The 23,460-nt window shown below is 43.2% G+C and overlaps 1 protein-coding gene across 19 annotated transcripts in view; it reads left to right on the top strand.

The window, feature by feature from the left end:
• The window catches only part of LOC105466175 (Rho related BTB domain containing 1), a 144,969-nt gene extending 123,417 nt beyond the window's left edge, over positions 1–21,552 (top strand). For 14 of the 19 annotated variants that reach the window (XM_011715164.2, XM_024788039.2, XM_011715162.2 and 11 more), the window contains 4 exons: positions 914–1,064; positions 4,256–4,344; positions 7,014–7,119; positions 7,650–8,082. In XM_011715164.2, the coding sequence (XP_011713466.1) occupies positions 914–1,064; positions 4,256–4,344; positions 7,014–7,119; positions 7,650–7,819 (516 nt within the window). In that variant the 3' untranslated portion in view covers positions 7,820–8,082. The other 5 variants (XM_024788038.2, XM_024788042.2, XM_071069600.1 and 2 more) reach the window with 3 other exon arrangements.
• Positions 21,553–23,460: the final 1,908 nt, after the last annotated feature.

The following is a 23,460-nucleotide window of genomic DNA, read 5'->3' as shown; positions in this document are numbered from 1 at the left end:
TTTGTAATTGTCGGTATTCCAATAATCCAAGTGGTACAGTTCTGAACGACACCAGGGCCTGTCTCATGGAGTTAGAGACCTAAAATAAAGACTAGCTGCTACACAGTGTACATCTCCATTAATCCATGCCTACCTCTCCAGCTCTCCACCTCCCAGGCAGTGCCTGGCTCTCTAGCAAGCTCTAGCATGCATTTATATGGACAACTACAGGCACTCATGAAAGAGACTGTGGGAAGCCTACAGGGGACAGTTCACCTGTACCCAGTCATACTCCCCTGGAAGTCCTAAGCAAAGACTCCTTTGGATTCTCTGAATCTACTGATAACTGATAATGTTCCAGTAGTTCTGAATCCATGTGGTTGTAGGAAAAAATAATGAAGTGTATACGTTATGTAGTACATTGCAATATATTGTGCATATACTGACAGAATGTCGAAATCAAGCTGGTCACTGTGGCAGCTAGGGTGGTTGCTCAGCCTCATCCTCTGTTTTGACGTCTTGGAGAGCTAGGCTCCATCATGTCAGCAACAGTGTGGTTTGCAGCTCCCCCCAACACCTGTCGTGTTGCTAGGAGATTTCTTTCCCCACAATAGAGTATTACAAGGTGCTTGGCATGAGGGCCCCTAATGTTATCATACATTTCCAGCCCATTTGTCTGATTTATAAGTCCAAATAGTCGTTTAAAAATTCCGCATCAGGCTGTGTCAGGCAGCTCCACTCTTTTGTCATCTACAAATCAAACCATTATGTTTAAAGTCATAAATACAGAAGGATTCCTATGCACAGCCTCAAAGCAGGTGTCCAACACTCGCCAATATCAAGTCACACAGGATATTTACAAGCAGCATAGCCTGAAAATGTGCCCACTCCCTGCTTTCTGCAGCAGAATTTAGCTTTTTGTATAACATTTCAGGTGTATCTCCCGAACATAAACAAGATATCAATGCAAGCAGTATTGGATTATCTCTATACCAAGCAGTTGTCTCCTAACTTGGATCTGGACCCGCTGGAATTAATTGCCTTGGCAAACAGATTTTGCCTGCCACACTTGGTTGCACTTGCAGGTAAGGCTGATGACTCAGGGCCATGCACTGTCTGTCATATTTATCCAAAATCACATTTAAATAAAAATATGTTTACAGAGAATAAAAGTTGATTTTTTATCACGCAAAATAGGACTGTCTTGTGTAGAATGATATGAACTAATCAAATTGCATCAGACAGCCCAATTCAATTCAACAAATACTCCTTAAGCACCCACTCTGTGGTGGACCCTGTTAGGTGATACAGCTATGAAGGTGAGTAATGCATGCCCCCTGCCCTTGAGGCACACGCTCTATGCATGCTGAGTCATTTGTGCACCCCAGAGTTTGAAATAATACTATTTTGTCAACATTATCTCCATAATAACTGCACAGACACAGTCTTTAAGAAGGCGGTAGATGCACTGTTTAGGAAAACAGATGACAGAGCCAGATTGCCTAAGATCAAACCCTGACTCCACCATTTACAGACGAGGTGACTTTGTCCTGTAACCTTCGCTCTGTGTCTCAGCTTTCTCGCTCTTTAAAATGGGGCTAATATTATTCAGCCATAGAGCTGTTTTGAAGATTAAATGAGTTAAAATATAAAGTCCTTAGAACAGCGTCTGGCACATAGTAAGCATTATGTAAGTGGTTTTCTTAAAGCTATTTTAGAAAATGTTCTGACATTGTCAAGTTCATTTTGGGAGAAAGAGAAAAAAGGGAAACTTGGCTTAACTTCACAAAATCTTATGTATCATTTCTAGATTTGTTCAGTTGGGAAGCTGAAGCAGGTCTGTATAGGATATATGCACTTAAATGGCTGTCGCTGGAATTCAGATCTTCAGCCTCATTCACTTTACACCAGAGGTGTTAAGTCACAAGCTGGGTGTTTATCACTGTTTAGTTGATTCCTATTAACCATCAAAGCAGAAATAAACAGTGCCTGTCTTGTTCACTGGCCTTTCTTCTGAGTGCCTGAGCATATTAGCTTTCGATAAATATTTGTTGAACAATTGAATGAATGAAGATGAGTGTATGAACAGACCAACCGGTCCTATCTGCACTTGATTTTCTGGCAATGTCTTTAGAAAAAATAAAGGATAGGCCGGGCACGGTGGCTCACACCTGTATCCCAGCACTTTGGGAGGCCGAGGCGGGCGGATCACCTGAGGTCGGGAGTTCGAGACCAGCCTGACCAACATGGAGAAACCCCGTCTCAAAAAATACAAAATTAGCCACGCGTGGTGGCACATGCCTGTAATCCCAGCTACTCGGGAGGCTGAGGCAGGAGAATCGCTTGAAACCAGGAGGCAGAGGTTGCGGTGAGCCAAGATTGCGCCATTGCACTCCAGCCTGGGCAAGGAGAGCGAAACTCCGTCTCAAAAAAGAAAAAAAAAAAAAAGATTATTTTCTCTGTCCTCTGGGCTTCCACTACACACAACCACCTGGAGAACAAAGTCCTCTCTTTGTCCTACTTCCTCCCCAGTTGGATAGAAAAAGCGAGTTGAGGCATCAATATTAGATTTATTTTTAAAAACTGTTTTTAACCAATATACCTAATAGATCCAAAAGAGGGCGCTAGTTTTTTTAAATACTGACGCTGGGAGGCTTCAGTGGGCAATTACTTTCTTAATGAAACATGGGTTCCAAGCCATCTAACTATCCACAGGTTTTATGACATTAGTCCTGAGGATAAATTTTTATTTTATTTTTGAAATTGTCAAAAGTAATTTGGAGCCAAATCTGCCCAATAAGGTTTGTGATCAATCTCAGACTAGTACCATTTTTGCTTAAATGTTAAGTCTGGCAATGAAAACATGGGATTGATTTCTCCATAAAAGTTTTTTTTTTTAACTGACCCAAATAAAGCTTTTTGTGTGAACTCTAGACTTCTATGAACAATTAGTTTAGTTATTAAATGCTGTTGTTACTGTTACGATTATTTAATATACAGCTTCCCAAGATGATTCCTTTAATCCTTTATAGTATTTGCTTTGTACTGTCTAGTGTAGAGTGTTTAGAAAATCAGTTTCTAAATGGTGTTTAAATAGTGTTTAAAAATCAGTTTCTAGTGACGATGCTTTGTGAGCCCGTGTTAAATAAATGTCAGGAAATGTTGCAGTTACTTAAAACGACAAAGCCCAGATGACTTCTCTGGGCAGTTTAGTTCCAAATAGTTCAGTCCAGGTGAGGAGGTTTGTGCCAAAGAAATCATTCCATTCCCGATACTATATTGACCAGATATAGGCATACTGACCAGTAAGCATGCAGAGCTGGAGCAGAAAGTAAGCGTGATTTAGACAATGTGCTGGATTAGAAAAACAAATGCTATGCTACGGATGACATCAATGTCAAGGACCTAGAAATGCTGAGCCAAGGCTGTACCCTCACACGTCAGTCTCAGAGGCAGGCAACAGCCTTTACAAAGGCAAGAATGTCTTAGCTTCAGGCCACAATGTAAATTCAGCTTGGAAGCCTTGGACTCAAGCTCCCAAGCAGAAATGGCTCTCCCTACTGCATTTTTGTTACTTCGGACTGCGGGTCTCCCCAGTCTTTAGAATCCAAGAGGCTGAACAATACGTCACCATCTGTAGCTGTTGAGACAGACGTACGCAATCACATTTTTAATTCCTCAAATAGACTCATTCCTATGTCATTCAACCTCTTCACTGTCAGGGGTATTAAGGATCGTGGTGATGTGAGTGGGGAAACTGTCAAACAGGAGCGTGTCTAAAGTCTAGAGGACTCTAGGAAGGTGCTAGAGTGTTTAGAGCCACTCCATCCAGTAGAACCTTCTGCAGTGATGGAAACATTTCATATCTGGATGGTCCAAACAGTGGCCACATGTGGCTGTTGAGCACTTACTGTGGCTAGTGTGAATGAGGAGCTGAACTTTTAATTTCATTTCATTTTAAATAATTTAAGTTTAAATAGTCTCGTGTGGCCAGGAGTTACCATCCTGCACAGAACATTGCAGGTCTGGAGGATTCTGACTATTTTAGAGCCATGAATAAGAGTCCCCAGAGGTGTGGGTGAAGTGACTGGCACCAGAACCCCAAGTAGTGAAAGACCACACATCAGAGCAGCTTCTGGATTTAATTCAGATGGCTGCCCAGAGCTGTGTCCCACATTTCCTCCCTTCTTAAGTGCTCCCAGACCAACCCTCCAGGCAAGCTACCTGGCTTGCAGGGTGTGGTTTAACATTCTCCGGCCCCCTTTTTCTTCCCCAGAACAGCATGCCGTTCAGGAGTTGACCAAGGCTGCAATGAGTGGCGTGGGCATTGACGGAGAAGTGCTCTCTTACTTGGAATTGGCTCAGGTTTGTATCAGTTTGCTCTTCACCTTTTAAGTGTGTTCAATCAGTTCATTTAATGCTGATGAAACATTCCATTGTTGCATCTGTCTAAATAAAGATGTCACCACTGAGTCACAGAGGCCCCCTGTGAACACTAAGAAGATCTGAGAGTTTTACCTTTCATGTACCATTCAGCCTGCTGGGCTTCATTTGAATAAACAACACGGTCCCCGCACCAGTCCCATTGTCGCCTAAGGCACCAGCTTCGCATGTGGGAGAACCACTTGGGGGAGGTTTTGTCTCTCCTCCTTCTTTGAATTCTTGGCCATGTATTTGGCCAAGCACAGACAGTTTCTAGAGTTCCGTGAAGCCCTGTAATGACCCTCTGTTAATGAACATCTCACTACAGCTGTCCTGGTGTTTTCTAAAGCCAGTAGTTGCTAATATTCAGATTGTAATTACATAATCCCAATACAGACTTGCCCTCTTCTTCCAGAGAAGGTCCAAGATTCAGCTTCAGCTTCACCATGGAGTAACTTCCTCAAAGCACAAGCTAAACTCTGCCTCACTTTCCTCATCCACAGGAAATGGGATGACAGTTTGCATCCTACCAACCTTACAGATTATTTTGAGAATCAAGTGGGAGAGAATGTTCAAGAGCGAGCACTGAAGAGTGTAAGCCCTCTTAGAATGCCAGGCACATCTGCAGAATTTTCTAGTCCCTGGCATAGGCTGATTAACAATGAATTTACACTCTGAGGGAACTAAGAATAAATGCCTCCGTCTTTTCTTCAGCCTGTTGGGTTTGGCTTCCTGTGCTCCCTCTTTCCGTTAAGACAATGGCTTACTAAGTCTTAGGTCAGTCCGTTTAAATCAATATTTCTCAATCAAGGGAAAGGAGGTGGTTTTAGGGGGAGGAGGTGGCATCTAGCAGGTGCTGCTCAGGCCCTTCCTACTGTGGCCAAAGGAGATGACTCAGGTGCAAAAGGGGGAAGAGGCGGAATTGAACTTTACAGCGACCGATTCATTTTGACTTAGCATTCAGCAAATATTTGTTGTTTTTCTCCCCAAATACCAGGCACTGCCCTAGGCAAAGGATGTGTACATATAAATGGTAGATCCTCTGCCCCAGGGCAATCATAGGCAAGTAAAGGAAACAGACACAAATACAAATTATTAAAATCCAATTAGGGATTACAGTGAAACTGAGAGTAGACATCTAATGCAGTCGAATCAGCAAGTCCCCATCAGAACTGGTTGTCCACACTTGGAATTTAGGGTCTTTTGAAACAGTTCTGGGGGATGGTTTATAACTTGTACTAGCTCCAGCAAGTATTCCTCCTAGAGAAAAATGTAATGATCCGGAATTTCATATCGGGACCACTCACTTGAGGGAATGATTTGCAGTTGTGTCTGTGTCTGTTTGTTGCACTGTGTTCCCACCTTACCCCCACACATACCCACTACAAGGAAATAATATGATTATTGCTAAGCCCTGACAAGCCTTGGCAGGACGAGCTTAGGATGGATTCTCTCATGTCTTAGCTCGTCCATTAGACCCTAACCCAGTGATGTGCTGGTAAGTGTTTAACAGTCAGCTTGGGGGCAAGTGGGACCCTAATCTGTTACATTTGCCAATTTCTATTATATAAATACTCCCATCATGGCTGATTATAACATATGAAGTCACTAAACTCAAAGTAGGGAAGAAATGCACACAATTGGCTCTTTCAAGCTGGGATAAGCCCACCCGGCGGAACACTGCCCTAGTCTTGTTTTCAGAGAGAAATCTAACAGCAAGAGAAGTTGGAAGCACCAGCTAAAACTGTCTCTGATGTTTGGGTTGTGATTTTCAGTGAGTCTCTCGAGTGGGTTTCTGAGATCTCTGGCTTTTGGCCTCACAGTGGAGATACAGGGCCGCAGAGGAAGCGTGCTGTAGGTTCTAAGGTTCCACCCGACCAAAGAAACATCAAGAGCGACAGACAACAGAAGGGGTGTCAGAGAAGGGCACAGACGGAAAGAGTGAGGGATCACGGCAGGCCCGCCAGGTCTGGAGAGGGAATGGGGGAGTTGACAGTTGATTTTTGAGCATCTCATATTTTTCAATCATAGCTACCTCGCTGCCACGTTCCTGAGCATTGCTTAGAAAGGAAGGGTGAAGTATCTGGATCTCTCCACCCTGCCCATACTGCCTGCTCTTCTTATGTAACCAAAGGACAGGTATAGGACAGTCACACATTCTGCAGTCTCCTCTTTCGGATCTTGGCCCCAGCAAGCTGAGCCCTGACATGCGACACGAAGTATTCCATTGCCGAGGCTTCCTTAAACAGAGATGACATCGCTGCTTTCTGCTGTGGGCTGGTGTCTTCCAGAGGCCACGGTTGCTTAGCACTAGAGGGCCAGGTGGCAGGGGACGGTGAGAGGGCGAGGCATACTTTAAGCTCGTGATTTGATACAGCAATTATTTTTGGTGCACCTAGGACAGTGGGAAAGGGAGGGGTGTGCCCAGCACTACACTGGCTGGCATCAGAGCCATGGCCAAAGTCAAAACATTGAGGTCAAAACAAGAGGTTTACCAAATTAGTTATATAAGCCCTTCATTTATTTTCACCCTTACGATGGCTTCCCCAATTTCTTTGTAGCCCCTTTTTAGAAAATAGAGTCTTACCCTCCTTTTGCTCACTTTTCTGCAGTTTCACAATGCCCACCAGTTGGCCGCCTGGTGTTTGCACCACATCTGCACCAACTACAACAGTGTATGCTCCAAGTTCCGCAAGGAAATCAAATCAAAATCTGCAGGTGAGACTGTGCGAAGCCCCCATTCATCCAGCTCTCCTCACCTCTCATGGAAGCTTTTACCTTCTTTGTCCCTGGAAAGGAACACAGTCAGCAGGCAGCTCACGGATAATTCCTTGAGACTAGCTGGTGGTCACATATTCATGTGAGATGACATAAAGAATAGAAGGCTGGGAATTCTCTTTGAAGAACTTGATGCTGAGGGGAGTTGGCTGGGCTGGAGTCCATGGTGCCCTGTTGCAGAGAGCGCAGAGGTGGCGGGCTTCCCCTTGTTTAGGGAGGCAAGCTTAGGAGCAGGCTTAGACTCTCAAATCAGGTGGTCCTGGGTTCAGGTTCTCTGTGCCCAGCCGCATGACTACAGGCAAGAGATTCTTCCTCTCAAAACAGTGTCACTTTTTGCAAATGACCCTAATCACAGTCCCTGCCACATCACGTTTTTGAGAGAATATTCGAGAAGCTTTAAGCTCAAGGCCTAGCACGTAAAAAGCGTCAATGAGCTGCAGGTCTTATGGTCTGATTCTTTCCTTCACCAGACAACCAGGAATACTTCGAGCGGCACCGCTGGCCCCCCGTGTGGTACCTGAAGGAAGAAGATCACTACCAGCGTGTGAAAAGGGAACGAGAGAAGGAAGATATTGCACTAAATAAGCATCACTCGAGACGAAAGTGGTGCTTCTGGAATTCATCTCCAGCAGTGGCCTGAAGAGGAAGAGGAAAAAAAATCGGTAATCTGATCCACCACTTTTCAAAGCACTACTGTAAAATTCGTCTTATTAGAGATACGACATAGTTCAGGTTTCAGACACTGACCTTCCTCCACTTTTGTGCATTTATCTTTGTTAGGATCAAAGCACAAGCTCACCATCAATGAGCCTGGACAAAAAGGGAAGCTGACTCTCACTGCATTCCTTAAACTGATATGTATATTTTTTTTTGTTAGGAGGCTTAATAAACTTTAGTCTGTTATTTTGTTTCTTTTTATACAAAGAAAAAAAATCCAGCTTTCATGTTTCTGATTCCAAATTGGAAAATATTTTTATATGGTCTCTTGTATTTTGTTGAAATGAAAATACTGTGTATTACTTTATTTTACAGGCCACAATTGACTATGAAGTCACCCTGTGATTCTCTTTGCCCACATGACCACCGAGCATTATTACGTAATTAGAGGGTTATCCTATTGTTGTGAAGGGAAGGAGGGGACTGAAATCCCCCAAAGTGCAAATTAGAGAGTGTTTAATCTTTTTTCTGTTGAATAACATCGGTGTAATTACAAAGTCAACTCCAAGAATGTGTATTTACAATATTTGCCGTGTTAAGTGCTGGTAATTATATGGTTATATGTGCCATGTAAAATATAGTGATATCAAATATTCTGTTGTTTCCAATGTCTAGTTGCAAGAGGATAATCTTTATAATCATTAGAAGGGCTTATTAAATCCCAGCATTATCCAGGGCAAACTCACTGGTGGACCTGAATACGTAAGATACCATTAGTGCGCTGGTGTTCCGATTGCTGTATTAGGGTTTACGTCTCTCAGTATTCCTTGAACTTGCCATGCTTCTGCATGCAGATTCTTCACTGACTTGAATTGAGATGGGCAAGGGAAAAGGTCCCTGGACTCCCTCCTGCCATCTACAGGCTTGTCACATCTCACCACCAGAAACAGGCTTCCTCAGGCTTCTCACCTGTGGCCAACTTCACTTTCTAAGACCCATATTTTTAACTCTTCCCAGGGAAGAGTCATGTTTCTGCAGAAGTAGGCTAAGGCAGACCACCCACTTCTGCTGAAATGCATTGGGAGCCTGTGAAAGCACACAGCTGGAGGCTGGGCGCCTGCGTTCTCCTACACGGAAAGGAATCTCATTCCAAGAGTCTAGGAAATGGTGCTATTGTAAGTTAGTTCTGACTCTTTCTCATTCTGAGTTTTCAGTGTTAAACTAGAAAGTGTGAGAGCAGGGGAGCTTTTGTGAGGCAGTCAGTCATTGCTTCTCTGCAAAGTAAAATGTTACAGCACACATACACACACAGAGAGCATTTCGAGGCCACAGCTCCACACCTGCCATGGGATGTTATGTGGCAGGGGATGGGGCTCATTCTGTTGGGAGGTCAAGTTACCAATGCCAAGGGCTGTTGATTTTGTTTTTATTTTTATTTTTTCTTCTAGCTTTTCAGAAGATGGAAATGAGACAGTTAAGTCCAAACCCCAATGTTGACAGCCATATGCATTTGCAAATCTATCTAGATTACAGATGGGCATTTATTACTGGCAGTGGAAACATACCAGATAGAAGATCTTGGGAGAGGCCCAGAAATGCAGCACCTTGTCATGACAAAAGAGGAGGCAGCAGAGGAAGGATAGTTACAAATGCATCCACCTTAATTTTTTTCAATAGGTTTGTACATCTTATTAATGGAAGGAGAAAGGAGACAGGAGAGGATAAATGTCAAGATGCAGAAGAATTGACATGTATCCCATCATAAAATGGTAGAAGTTGAGTTTTCAATGAGTAGTCATAGTTGAATTTTTACAACCAAAGCTCCCATTTGATTGTAATCTTGCCAAAATGTAATGGACGTATAAATGAACTTGGGGTATAAGCAATAATATCCACTAGTGTTGTTATCAGCTGCTGTAACCAAGTGGCTGGTTCATTTGGTTGATGCTGATTATGGCCTTTAACCATGGTGGTTTCTTGTGTGTTTTTTATTTCACAAAAAGCCAATAAAATTGTTTAGCTATAAAATGCCTCCAGTTTTGTTTTAAGGACAGACGTCATATTGTGTGTGTAATTTAACAGCTTTTTTTAAACTATCAATCAAAACATTGAGGGTGCTGGGTCATGGGAGCTTGTGCATGCTCCAGTAACAAAGCAGCTTGAATGACTTGTCATTTTTGTATTCGGTGGTGTCAGCAGAGATTCCAGTGTCATAATGTAAATGAAGTGCCTGGTGCTTTGTTCTTGGCTAACACAGTATGTCACTAGACATAGTGCCTGGGGCCGGGTAGGGGGCAGGGGGAGAAACTACAACTATCCTAAAGGACTTAGTATAATCTGGGTTTAGATAGTTTCCGCCAGCAGTTAAGTGATAGGTCTGAGTTGCTGAGTTCAGGAAAAGTTTCTTGAAAAGCAGGTCTGAGAAAGCCTTTGTGAAAATGTCTGGACAATTTCTGGACTTCTAGGTAATAATTTACCCAAGCTCAGAGGGAAGAAAGTCTCCAGTGAGATTTCACTGCGGGGCTTTTCTGAGTGACAGGCTACCTATAACTCTATGGGAAGGTGCTGACCACTGTAAGAAATAGCTGTGAAAAGAAGACAATGAGATTCCCAACACCTTTCTACCTTTCAGAGGTGGGTGGTCCCAGTCGTGGCACTTATTACATAAAGCATACCAGTTTCTTCTTCCCTGTAGAAAGTCTTGGTCTAAGTTTCTGGGAGTAATGTCTGGCAAATCATCAGGGATGTCAGTACCTTGTGTTGGCATTCTTTTTCTTTTATGTAACTTCAGCAAAGTTTCCTATACTGGCATTTTGAGAACCACAGACACTGCTGGTCTAGATGGAACTCCAATATTTTCATTATGGACACTCAGAAGCAAAAAGTCCAATGTTTCTAAGAGGTTTTTTCATGCTGGCTTCCAATGTATGGTATATTAGTTGTCAAAATTCCGTTTTTCATCACTATGACACTGGCTAGGCAGAAGAAATACTACTAGTCAGAGGAAAAAAACAAAGCGAATCTTGAGTTTGGAAACAGTTTTATGAGTTCAACACTTCTGAATGAATGCTTATCTGCAAGCTGAAGATTTGCCAGCCCTTTTCATGAATTGGATTTTTTTTTAATTGGCACAGAGATAGATAGATAGATGATAGACAGACAGAGATCTCCTAGTTGGATTCTGGAGGGCAAATAGCAATAATTTCTCTTTTCTAGAAGAATGTGACTGTTGCATAAAAGTCATAAAGGTAAAAGTTAGCCAGGGAGAATGCATTTGTGTTGTACGTGTATGTGTGTGTAACCAGAAGCAGCATAATGAAGAAAAGGACAATTTAAAAAAAAAAGAAAAAAAAGAAGGAAGGGAGGGAGGGAAAGGACCACTGAGGAAAGACACAGAATTGAATTCAACACTGTGAGTCACGGATATATTATTTATTTCAAAGTGCTAAATTAAGTCGAGAGATTACTGCATATCCCTCGACGTAATTTATTTTATGATGAAGACTGCTTTCTTGAATTTCCAATTAGGAAGCAGGTGATATATGCATCATGAAAGGTTTAGACTTAGAAGTGAAGACACTGGGGTGGCAATACTAGTGACCTTCTTTAAAAGCTACATTTCTGTAGAAGTAATGCTATACCCCTTGACTGCATTAGAAAATTCTTCCCTGTGCTGACAGTGCTTCTAAATTGGATATTTTTACTTGAGCCATTTATATGCATAGTTTCTTACTGGGCTGATATACAGGTGCTCATCAGTTAGATATTTACAGACTGTAGCCTATGAAATATGAAAGTAATTTATGAACAGGTAACTCTTGGGTGGAAACCAAGCAATCATGCAGTTGATATCCACAGACATGAAAGCATTATCAACAACAGTAGCAAACGTGAAGCGACCTGCCTCTTCTGTCATTCAGTTTCCACAGTGACATGGATTTCCAACAGAACATAGATGAAATGGGTGTTACCTAAATGTGGCCCCATGCTTCGAAGGAGTATTTAAGTTCTTTGAATATGTTCTCAATCCCAAATACAAGAATGGTTAGATGTTACAGGCAATCAGTAAGGACAGAATTGATTCATTTCTTTCCACTTGGATGCCAACCAAAGTCTGACTATTCTTAAAATTCCCTTCCAATATGGTAAAAAAAAAAAATATATATATATATATATATCCTTTGATTTGATGATTCATGGTAGTCCCAATTGGGGTGATACTCCCCTGGAAGGTTAAGTTCAACTGTCATGTGAAAAGATACACAACTTCTCTAAGCTTTAGTCATCTAGAGAATGGGAACAGATATCACTGAGTTTTCAGTACAAGTTAAATGAGATGATTTAGGTAAGGCACCCATATGCCAAATATCTTGGACATAGTAAGTACTTAGTGAATGGAAGCGAAAAACAGATGAAATGGAACCTGCGTGCTCAGCATTTTTGACCTTGGTTTTCAAGGCCAAAACCAAGGTCAAAAATCCAAGAGAGAAGACAATCATGCATGTTGCAGAACAGAGCAGTGTGGTCTTTTCCTGCCAGTCTCTTCAACCAAATGCTGACGTTGCTGCTTAGTGCTTCATGACAGTGGTTTAACAATTAGAAAATAAAGCTGTGATAAGGTAAATAATTATTATAATTAATAATAATGGGCTGGACAGAAAGGTGAGTGGTGGGAGAAAAGAAGAAAGGGTGACCCTTTCTAAGAGAACATTTGCCCTCACTAGGGCCTCCACGTTCTCTATTAAGTAAAGCCAGCCCACCTCAGGGCTGAGCTTGGCTGAACCACTGATTGACTCAGGAGCAATTCGTCTTCACTCTCCCAATCATTTTTTTCCTTCTTTTCTTGAGGGTTGGATGCAAAAAGTCTAGTTAGCCATGCTTCTCAGTGCTTGTCACATTGTCATCCTCAGTCAACACAAGGCCCTCTCTTTTTATATTTTCTCTTTCTTCCAGAATACCCACTCTCATCTTCTGTTCAATGTATGTCTTTAAACATGTGGGTTTCTTTATACACAGTGTTGTTTCATGTGCATAATTGTTACACAAATGGTGTTACATAGCAAATTTCCTTCTATCTACTTTTCTGACTCCACACTGTTCTGGAAATCTAGCCATTTTACAATGTGTGCATCTAGTCCGTGGCTCCCCGGGGCTGCCTAGCCTCCCATAGGCGGCATCTATCCCATGTGATTCCTCCATTCAACTGGTGATAGAACCACTAGCCAATTCCCATTCCTTGGCCCTACAGTGAGCCTTCTTGTACATGCCCTGGGGTCCAGATCTAAAAATGAATTCCAGGCTGGGCATGGTGGCTCACTCCCACAATCCCAGCACTTTGGGAAACCAAGGCAGTCAGATCACTTGAGGTTAGGAGTTTGAGACCAGCCTGGCCAACATGGTGAAACCCTGTCTCTACTAAAACTACAAAAATTAACCAGGTGTGGTGGTGCACACCTGTAATCCCAGCTACTCAGGAGGCTGACGCAGGAAAATTGCTTGAACCCGGGAGGCAGAGGTGCAGTAAGCCAAGATAGCACCACTGCACTCCAGCCTGGGTGACAGAGAGAGACTATGTCTCAGAAAAAATAAAAATGAATTCCAGGTCCCACTCCAGATGTACTGAATCAAAGCCTCCCAAGGTGACAGGCATGTGTGGGAAGGGAACACTGAACTCAGTGACCAAAGCACTAAGCACTACCTTAGCACTAAGACAACATGCAAACAATCTGAAAGGCTATGAGCCAGCCCGGAGACTGGTTCCTCTGACCAGCAAGAAGAGAAACTAGGTTTAGCTTCCTGCCACCTGAGAGGCTTCAAGAGGCTTCCCTGATTGTGAAAGTTATTACCTATTACAACGAGTTATTCCATCCCAAATGGCCTTGGCCTTTTGTATCATCTGACCCTCGTGAAAGGCAAGAGGCCAAGATGACTTCTTAAGAGCTCCCTAAATACTAAGATGCCTGTTTTTCTGCGTTTAAAAAACTTCCCTAGCTTGATTTAATCATGTCACAGTGTATTCAGATAGCAAAGCATCACGTTACACACTATAAATATGTACAATTTTATTTGTCAATTATACCTTAATAAAGCCGGAGGGAAAATTCCCTAGTGAGCTTGTGCATGTGTTGAAGGATGTCTTCTAATTTCATTTCACATGTGAAATCTGAAGAAAAGTAAGCTTCCAGTACAAATTTTGGAGATTGTTGAAACTGCCTCGGAAGTCCTGGATAAATTATTTCTTGGACATAAAACTTCCCTATCTCCTAGTTTCCTGTCCCCCCTCCACAGAGCACACCACCTAATTAGATGGAGAGTGCTGAAATCACTGTGTTTTCTCTCTCAGCCCCTCTCCCATTATCAGGTTTGGACCCCTTTACCACTGTCACCAGGATACCACTTCACTTTATATACCTGAGATTTCTTTTTAAATGAGTAGTCAAGCCGGGCACAGTGGCTGAAGCCTGTAATCCCAGCACTTTGGGAGGCCGAGGCAGGCAGATCACTTGAGGCCAGGAGTTCAAGACCAGCTTGGCCAACATGGCGAAAACCCATGTCTACCAAAAATACAAAAATTAGCCAGGCATGGTGGCAGGCACCTGTAATCCTACTCAGGAGGCTGAGGCAGGAGAATCACTTGAACCTCAGAGGTGGAGGTTGCAGTGAGCCGAGATCACACTACAGCACTCCAGCCTGGGCAACAGAGTGAGACTCTGTCTCAATAAATAAATAAATAAATAAATAAATAATAAAATAAGTAGTCATCTGAAATTTTTAACTCTTAGAGAAATGGGCTTAACAATCTAAAAAAAAAGGAAAAGAAAAATTAATGTGAACTGTCTTTTCAGCCAATGCTGTTCTGCTGGTTGCTTTTGCTCTTTTCTGCTTATGTTTGCATAGTTACCCCAGTGGTACGGTCTCGGGCCTGTTAGGACGCACTTTTATATGCTCTTTCAGTTTTATTCAAATGTTTCCGTTTTATTCAAATATTTCCATGGCCAACCAGATGGATCAAAGGTGTAAGTCTTGGCACCACTCTACCAGAGTCCAAAAAAGTGATGTGAGACTCATCATCATAGTAATAACATTTCTGAGTCTATGTTATGGCTGTGTGTTGTGATGAGTGCCTTGTTTGCATTTGTCTCATTTAGTTCCCACAACCACACCTTATGGAGAGGATAGTGAGGTCCCCAGAAGCAGAGCCTGAGGTGAAGATTCCCAGGCAAGTGGTTTACTTAGGAAATGCCCTTCCATGAGACCAGTAAGGAAGGGGGAGACTGGAAAGGGTGAAAAGCCAAGCCAGGAAGCCCCATTCAATCTGGTCTCAAGGGGTGCTCGGGAGTATAGACTACGCCACAGAAGGGGCTTTTATATTCCCGCACTAGTGGTCGAAGGCTAAGTGCTCAGGCAGCGGAGGGGGAGCGGATAATGGAAACTCCCGCATTTCAGGCCGGAGGCAGGGAAAGTAGCTGCAGCAGTGTAGGAGGAGTCCTGCAATGGGAGTCTCCAATATGGACTCTGAAACGCAAACCGAAGAACACAGAAGCTGGGGAGGGGCACCCAGACAAGTTAAAAAGGATGCAAGGGGCCAGCCAGTAGATCACGCCTGTAGTCCCAGCACTTTGGGAGGCCGAGGTGGGCGGATCACCTGAGGTCAGGAGTTCGAGACCAGCCTAGACAACATTGTGAAACTCCATCTCTACCAAAATTACAAAAATTAGTCAGGCATGGTGGCAGGCACCTGTAGTCCCAGCTACTCGGGAGGCTGAGGCAGGAGAATCACTTGAACCCGGCAGGCAAAGGTTGCAGTGAGCCAAGATTATGTCACTGCACTCTAGCCTGGGCAACAGGGCGAGACTCCATCCCAGGAAAAAAAAAAAAAAAAGGGATGTGAGGACACCGCGGAAGAGCTCAGATTGATCTGTGCACTACCCACTATTTTGAAAGTCTGAGAACAACCTAGGCTATTTGATGGGACACACTGATGGAAGTTTTGTGCACTATCAGCACACAAAAAATAAATATGGATGAAAAAAAATGCATCCTCTGTTGCCGCTGTGTAAAAAACAACAACAAAAAAATCAATTTAAAGATCAAAAAATAAATTCATTGTAATTAATGTCTCAGAGTTATAGAACTTAAAACATAATCATTTGTACTGCCCCCAAATATACATAACGCTTATTTGAAAGGGCCTCATTAAATTTTCTCTAAATTGTGCAAAACAAATTTCATGATTTACTTGAACCTAAACGAATTTCTGCAACACAGCATTTTATAGATCTACAGCAAGTTCTTTCTAAAAAAGGCCAGGATGGCAATTCTAGTTCTCCACCACCCCCATCATCACCCTACACATGCACAGAATCAGTCCATGAGAAATGAATCAAAAACTAAAAATGGGAAGCAGACTTTTAAAACTTGTATTTAAATACCAACAGCCTGATTTCCATGGGTTTTTCTGCCTGATTTTTATTTCACCTACCATATGACAAAAGAAGAAAGAAAAAAAGAAAGAGGGAGGGAGAGAGGAAGGAAGGAAGGAAGGAAGGAAGGAAGGAAGGAAGGAAGGAAGGAAGGAAGGAAGGAAGGAAGGAAGGAAGGAAGGAAGGAAGGAAGGAAAGGAGGGAGGGAAAGAAGGGACGGAGGGAGGGAGGAAGGAAGGAAAGGAGGGAACGAAGGAAGGAAAGGAGGGAACGAAGGAAGGACGGAAGGAAAAGAAGAAAGGAAGGAAGGGAAGGAAGGAAAGGAAGGAAGGAAAAGAAGGAAGAGAGGAGAGGAGAGAAGGAAGGAAGGAGAAGGAGAGAGAAATAGGAAAGAAAGAAAAGAAAGAAAAAAGAAAGAAGGAAAGAGAAAATAAGGGAGAAAGAGGAAAGAAAAAAAAGAAAGAAAGGCCGGGTGCGGTGGCTCAAGCCTGTAATCCCAGCACTTTGGGAGGCCGAGACGGGCGGATCACGAGGTCAGGAGATCGAGACCATCTGGCTAACACGGTGAAACCCCGTCTCTACTAAAAATACAAAAAACTAGCCGGGCGAGGTGGCGGGCGCCTGTAGTCCCAGCTACTCGGGAGGCTGAGGCCGGAGAATGGCGTGAACCCGGGAGGCGGAGCTTGCAGTGAGCTGAGATCAGGCCACTGCACTCCAACCTGGGCCGCAGAGCGAGACTCCGCCTCAAAAAAAAAAAAAAAAAAAAAAAAAGAAAGAAAAGAGAAAGAAAAGGAGAGAGAGAGAGCCCTTTCTGTCTAAAAGGCTGAGTGCGGTGGCTCACACCTATAATCCCAGCACTTTGGAAGGCTAAAGTAGATGGATCACCTGAGGTCAGAAGTTTGAGACCAGCCTGGCCAACATGGTGAAACCCCATCTCTACTAAAAATACAAAAATTTGCTGGGCATAGTGTCAGGCACCTGTAGTCTCAGCTACTAGGGAGGCTGATGTGGGAGAATCACTTGTACCCAGGGGGTGAAGGTTGCAGTGAGCCAAGATCATGTCACTGCAGTCCAGCCTGGGTGAGAGGGCGAGACTCCATCTCGAAAAAAGAAAAGAGAAGAAAGAAAGAGAGAGAGAGAGAGAAGAAAGAAAGAAAGAAAGAAAGAAAGAAAGAAAGAAAGAAAGAAAGAAAGAAAGAAAGAAAGAAAGAAAGAAGGAAAGAAAGAGAGAGAAAGAAAGAAAGAGAAAGAAAGAAAGAAAGAAAAAGAAAGAAAGAAAAAGAGAAAGAAGAAAGAAAGAAAAGAAAGAAAGAAAGAAAGAAAGAAAGAAAGAAAGAAAGAAAGAAAGAAAGAAAGAAAGAAAGAAAGAAAGAAAGAAAGAAAAAGAGACAGAAGAGAGGAAGGAGGGAAGGAAGGAAGGAAGGAATTGTGAGAAGAAAGAGAGGAAGGAAGGAAGAAAGGAAAGGAAGGAAGGAAGGAAGGAAGGAAGGAAGGAAGGAAGGAAGGAAGGAAGGAAGGAAGTCATTGCTTAGAGCCCAGGTACTAGAATCCAGACCTGACTCCTCATTTTAATAAACTAACAAAGCTTTTCCCCAGCTCCAACTGCCCAAATTCTAAGCAACCCTGTCAGCTGCAGCAAGGAAAGGCAACATCTTTCCTTGGATCATGTTTCTGGTCTTATTCATGCAATTATGTTGGGAATAAAATGTTTTTATTGACCATTAGATCTTGGCAACTTGCTGGGGGAGGGGAGGGAAAGTAAACATTTGAACTCATTTTAGTGGGTATCTACGTTCTTTCACAGTTTGGGTGAGTGATGGATACATTGTTAATACAGGTGAATGATGTTTCTATAGGTAATAGTAATCTTTTTTTTTTTTTTTTTTTTGAGACGGAGTCTGGCTCTGTCACCCAGGCTGGAGTGCAGTGGCGCGATCTCGGCTCACTGCAAGCTCCGCCTCCTGGGTTTACGCCATTCTCCTGCCTCAGCCTCCTGAGTAGCTGGGACTACAGGCGCCCGCCACCGCGCCCGGCTAATTTTTTTTTTTTTTTTTTTTTTTTTTTTTTTTTTTTTTTTTGTATTTTTAGTAGAGACGGGGTTTCACCGTGGTCTCGATCTCCTGACCTTGTGATCCGCCCGCCTCGGCCTCTTTGTTTAAACTAGCTCTTTCCAAAAATGGCATTTCTCTCTCAGTTTCAATAGGGATGTTCTTCTCGACTAGGCATGTTCCAAAGGAGAAATGATTGCAATCGCAACCAATTAGGATCTCTCTCCTGTCTTAAAAACACCCAGCATGAGCAAGGCCTTCAGATGACAGCCATGAAAATATTAAGAGGTAGATTCCATTGAAATCTAACCAGGAAGTGAAAGCCTGCCAGGTTAAAGATAATTTCAGATCTCATTTCTCCTAAAACAAACCACCTAATAACACAGGCTCATTGATCTTCAAGTCTGGAGAATACATTACAGCTGTCACTTTCCCCTCCCCACCCTCTCCCTCACCCCAAGCATCTGGACCTGGCCCTGGAGAAATTCCATTTGACCAATATCACAACATACGCAAACAGATGATGCAAATGAAGTTCTAGACGTTTTGTGGTAGGATAAACAGAAAACAATTTCCAAATCTTACTGAGGTTCAAATTGAACATCCTATAACCTAAAATCTCTGCCTTCCCAACTGATTTTCTCATCTCCACCCTATTTTTTAGGGAGGTAACTTCGGTTCCGTCAGTTCTGGAAACTGCTTCCACCAGTGTGGTGCCAATTATCCACCTCTTATCTTGGGAAGCCTGGTGATCATATCTTCATTCAGCCTTCCTCCTGCCTTGCCAAAGGCTTGATCTGAAAATTATCACAAATCATTTCAATTCATCTAGGACTTTTTGAACTTCTATATGCCAAATATAGTATGAGACTCTGTTTTTGGCCCCAGAGAGCAACTAGTATCTGATTGCACACATCCAAATAACAATAAAACAATAAATGAACATACCAAAATTAATGCTATAGACCAGGTATGGAAAATTGATTTCATCTCATCTACTGACCCAGATCAGTAATGCATGATTGTGTTGTGAGGGATTCTGAGGCACAATCCGAGGCCAAGTTTAAGGGCAAAGACGGTGGAGATTGTACAATAGCATCTGATATGACTCTAGGAAAAGGAACTAGTGGCATAATTATCAAGTGTTTATTCATTCACAGATATTTATTGCACTGATACCTGTCTAATCTGTGTTGGGCACTTTTCCAGGCACCAATGTCCCTATCATTACGGAGTTTACATTCCTTTGTGGGAGGCATGCAACAAAAACTAACAAACAAGTATGTATTTTTATCAGGTAAGTGCTAGAAAGGGAAAAAAAGAAGAGGATAGAAGATGATTAAGAATATCATTTTTGAACAAAGGTAATCAGAGATATTCTCTCCAAGGAGGTATTATTTGAGTATAGACCTGAATTAAGAGAATTCAGAGAAGACACACTGGCTATAGTTGGTCTGTGCTCCACAATATTTGTAGCCTCAGCTCAGACTTGAAGGCCAGGGTGACTCAGCAGCTGAGGGACAGAATCATCTGGAAGTGTCTACATTCACATATTCGGTGGTTAAATGCTGGCTCTTGGCTGAGACTTCAGCAGGGCTGTTGACTAGAACACCTGCATAAGAAGTGAGTCCAGCAAGCAACTAGGAAAATGGCATCTGGAGGCCAAGGGAAGAGTAGGTGCAAAGACCAGAGGATAAGACCCGACTTAGTATATTAAAGGCTGGTCAAGAAGACCTGTGGCCTGGAGATAAATATGAGCAAGAGGAAGAATGGCAGTTATATTTAAGAAGGTAGTCAGGACAAATCATATCAGACAGTTAGTTGTTCTCAATCTCAATGTGCAACAGAATTACACAGGATGTGTTAAGTCTATGGACATCCTGGCACCATCCCTTCTGAATTTTTTGTTGGCTTTAGGGTCCCCGGTTCCTTTACTGAATATAATATTGTTGCTGCTGCTGTTGTTGTTGATTACAAGGAAATATTCTTTTTTTTTTTTTTTTTTTTTTGAGACAGAGTCCCACCCTGTTGGCCAGGCTGGAGTGCGGTGGCACGATCTCGGCTCACTGCAACCTCCGCCTCTGGGTTCAAGTGTTTCCGCTGTCTCAGCCTCCCGAGTAGCTGGGATTACAGGCATGTGCCCCCATGCCTGGCTAATTTTTGTGTTTTTATAGAGATAGGGTTTCACCATGTTGGCCAGGCTGGTCTCGAACTCCTGACCTTAGGTAATCCACCCGCCTTGACCTCCCGAAGTGCTGGTATTACTGGCATGAGCCACCGCGCCTGGCCAGGAATATTCATTTTTTGAACTTTTACTGAACCAAGGACCACTATCTCAAGAAGTAAAGTCCCTCTCTGGAGAGTTTATATGAGGATAATAAGAGAACATGGCCTTTAGAGTGGTTGTTTCCCACCTGGGAGATATTATAGAAAAACAGCTGGGTTGGTTAGGGCCCATAATCTTCAAATTGTTGAAGCTGCTAAATCAGGAGGGTGCTCCACCTGGAGAGGTGACCATCTTAATGATTAAAACCTTGGGTGAGGAGGGCAAAGTTTCTTCTGATTAAGTGGGCATAGGTTAATGCAAGAACCAGGAAAGGAAGACCAGGCAGCAGCTCTGGCAGTCACATTTCAGGTGAAAGAAGATGTCAAATAATAAAGCATGCAGTGGCAGAGTTCTTTCTTGTTGTGAGCCCTGACACCACCCTGGGAACTCTTCTTCTCCCTTAAGACATAGAGTATCCTTCATCACCTCTCCATCTCCTTTTCATCCTTTCTCCAGTAAAAAGCAAGCTCTGGAAAACCATCAGACTTTTTCACTGTAAGGTGTTTTGGCAGGTGGTGGCAACAATATCTCCCATTGCACATGTTCTTCTTACTAGGTGACCTTGACACTCCTCCCTTTGAGTTACAGAGTCTGTGGCCCTTCCTTTTGAACCTGGGTGGATCTTTTTTACTAACTCAAGCAATAGAATATGGTAAAAGTGACATCACGTGACTCCCAAGGCTAGATCAAAGCTATGTCATGTGCTTCCACTTTCTTCTCCAGGGACCCACTCTCAGAATCTAGCTGCCATTCTCCAGGAAAGCCCAAATGAGCCCAGGCGGAGAGACCACACAGAAAGATCCAGTGTCAGTGTTCTTCTAGTCAATAGTCTCACTGAAGTCTCAGCCAAAAGCCAGCATCAGTCACCAAATATGTGAGTATGGGCACCTGCAAACATTATGAAGTAGAAACAAGCTGGTACTGCTATGTCTTCTCCAAATTTCTGACTAACAGAATCCATGAGAATAATAAAATGATTGTTTCATGCCACTAAATGTTGGAGTGTTGTGTTATCCAGTGCTATAGTTTGGATTATTGTCTCTTCAAACTTCATATTCAAATTTGATCCCAGTGTTGGAGGTGCAGACCTAACAGGAGGTGTTTGGATCATGGGGGTGATGATCCCCCATGAAAAGAATGAATAGAATAATACCCTCCCTGGGGGTAGGAGGGTACAAGTGAGTTCTCACTATTAGTTCCTTCAAGAACTGGTTGTTAAAAAGAGCCTGACTTGGCCGGGTGCAGTGGCTCACGCCTGTAATCCCAGCACTTTGGGAGGCCGAGGCGGGCGACTCACTAGGTCAGGACGTTGAGACCATCCTGGCTAACACGGTGAAACCCTGTCTCTACTAAAAATACAAAAAAAAAAAAAAAAAAAAAAAATTAGCTGGGCATGGTGGTGGGTGCCTAGAGTCCCAGCTACTCAGGAGGCTGAGGCAGGAGAATGGCGTGAACCCAGGAGGTGCAGGTTGCAGTGAGCTGAGATCGCGCCACTGCATTCCAGCCTGGGCAACGGTGCAAGACTCCATCTCAAGAGAAAAAAAAAAAAAGAGCCTGACTCCTCCCCCACCTCTCTCTTGCTCCCTCTCCTGCCATGTGATTTCTGCACACATTGGCTCCCCTTTACTTTCTGCTATGAGTGGGAGCAGTCTCAGGACCTCACCAGATACAGCTGCTGGTGCTATGCTTGCTATATTTCCTGTGCAGCCTGCAGAACCATGAGCCAAATAAACATCTCTTCTTTATAAATTACCCAGCCTCAGGTATTCTTTTACAGCAACACAAAATAGACTAAGACATCTAGCAATCGTAACTAGAAAAAGTATTAATGACTAATGAGATTGAAAGTGTCTTCCCTTTCTCATTGAATAATAATAGGAAGCAGTGCGGTTGGTGTAGAAACCCTTGGAGTCAGGTTTGGGGTCAAATCCTGGCTCAGGCCACTTACTAGCAGTGTAAGTGCTGGGGCAGGTGATGATCTCTTGAACCTCTGTTTCTTTACCTGTAAAATGGTATTGGAGGCTAAAGTGAGGGAGGAATATATAAATGAATATGTAAAATAAGCCCTCAATCTCCCCCTTCCTCTGTGCTCCTCTCCCATCCCCACCAGAAGCATGAGAGGGTTCATGGGTTAGTCCACGGCCCTATACCAGGGCCATAAAGCTTTGAGTAGTAGCTTCCTCCTCCTTGGATGTCCCACCACAAGGATCCCTTTGAGTTTCTGTCCACTTATATAACCATCTTCTTGGGGGCCCAAAGGACTGGTGCACAACTAGAAGCAGCCACCTCAGCTTACAGTGGAAAATAATTCAGCCTTGAAGTTCTACAATTACACACATCACTGCCTGCTTGTCTATTTCACCATCAAAGCAAAGAAGCAGCAACTTGGTCTCCCACATGTCTCCTTCTCTGAAAATTGTCTCTCAGTGGTTTCTGGGTAATCTCATTGTTCTGCCTTTGAACCAGTCCTCTGGCCTGGCTGCAGCCCCAGCCACAATCTGGTGGCTTCTCTTCCCTAATTGTAAGGAGGCTGGATGAGTATGCAGAGGATGCAGGATGTGAAGACACGGCCAGCAGGGACACCAATTAGGAAGCCTCAAAGCAGTGATGGGGGCCAGAGGAAGGGAGTATTGAAGGAAAAAAAAAAGTCCCCCTTTCTCAGGTTTCTCTTGTTTAACCTTTCCAAAAACAGGCATCCTGTTTCTTACTATCAAAATCATATATATTCTTCGGCATCTGGCACTATAAAGCTTCAGATGTTCTGCCCTTGGCTTTTACAGATCCCAACAGGAACTGATATTCAGATCATTCAAAGTGAATGAGAACA

This window comes from Macaca nemestrina, chromosome 9, assembly GCF_043159975.1.
Source record: "Macaca nemestrina isolate mMacNem1 chromosome 9, mMacNem.hap1, whole genome shotgun sequence".
In the NCBI taxonomy this organism is placed as follows: Eukaryota; Metazoa; Chordata; class Mammalia; order Primates; family Cercopithecidae; genus Macaca; species Macaca nemestrina.
Note: the sequence above shows the minus strand (reverse complement) of the source record. Positions and strands in the feature narration are given on the sequence as shown.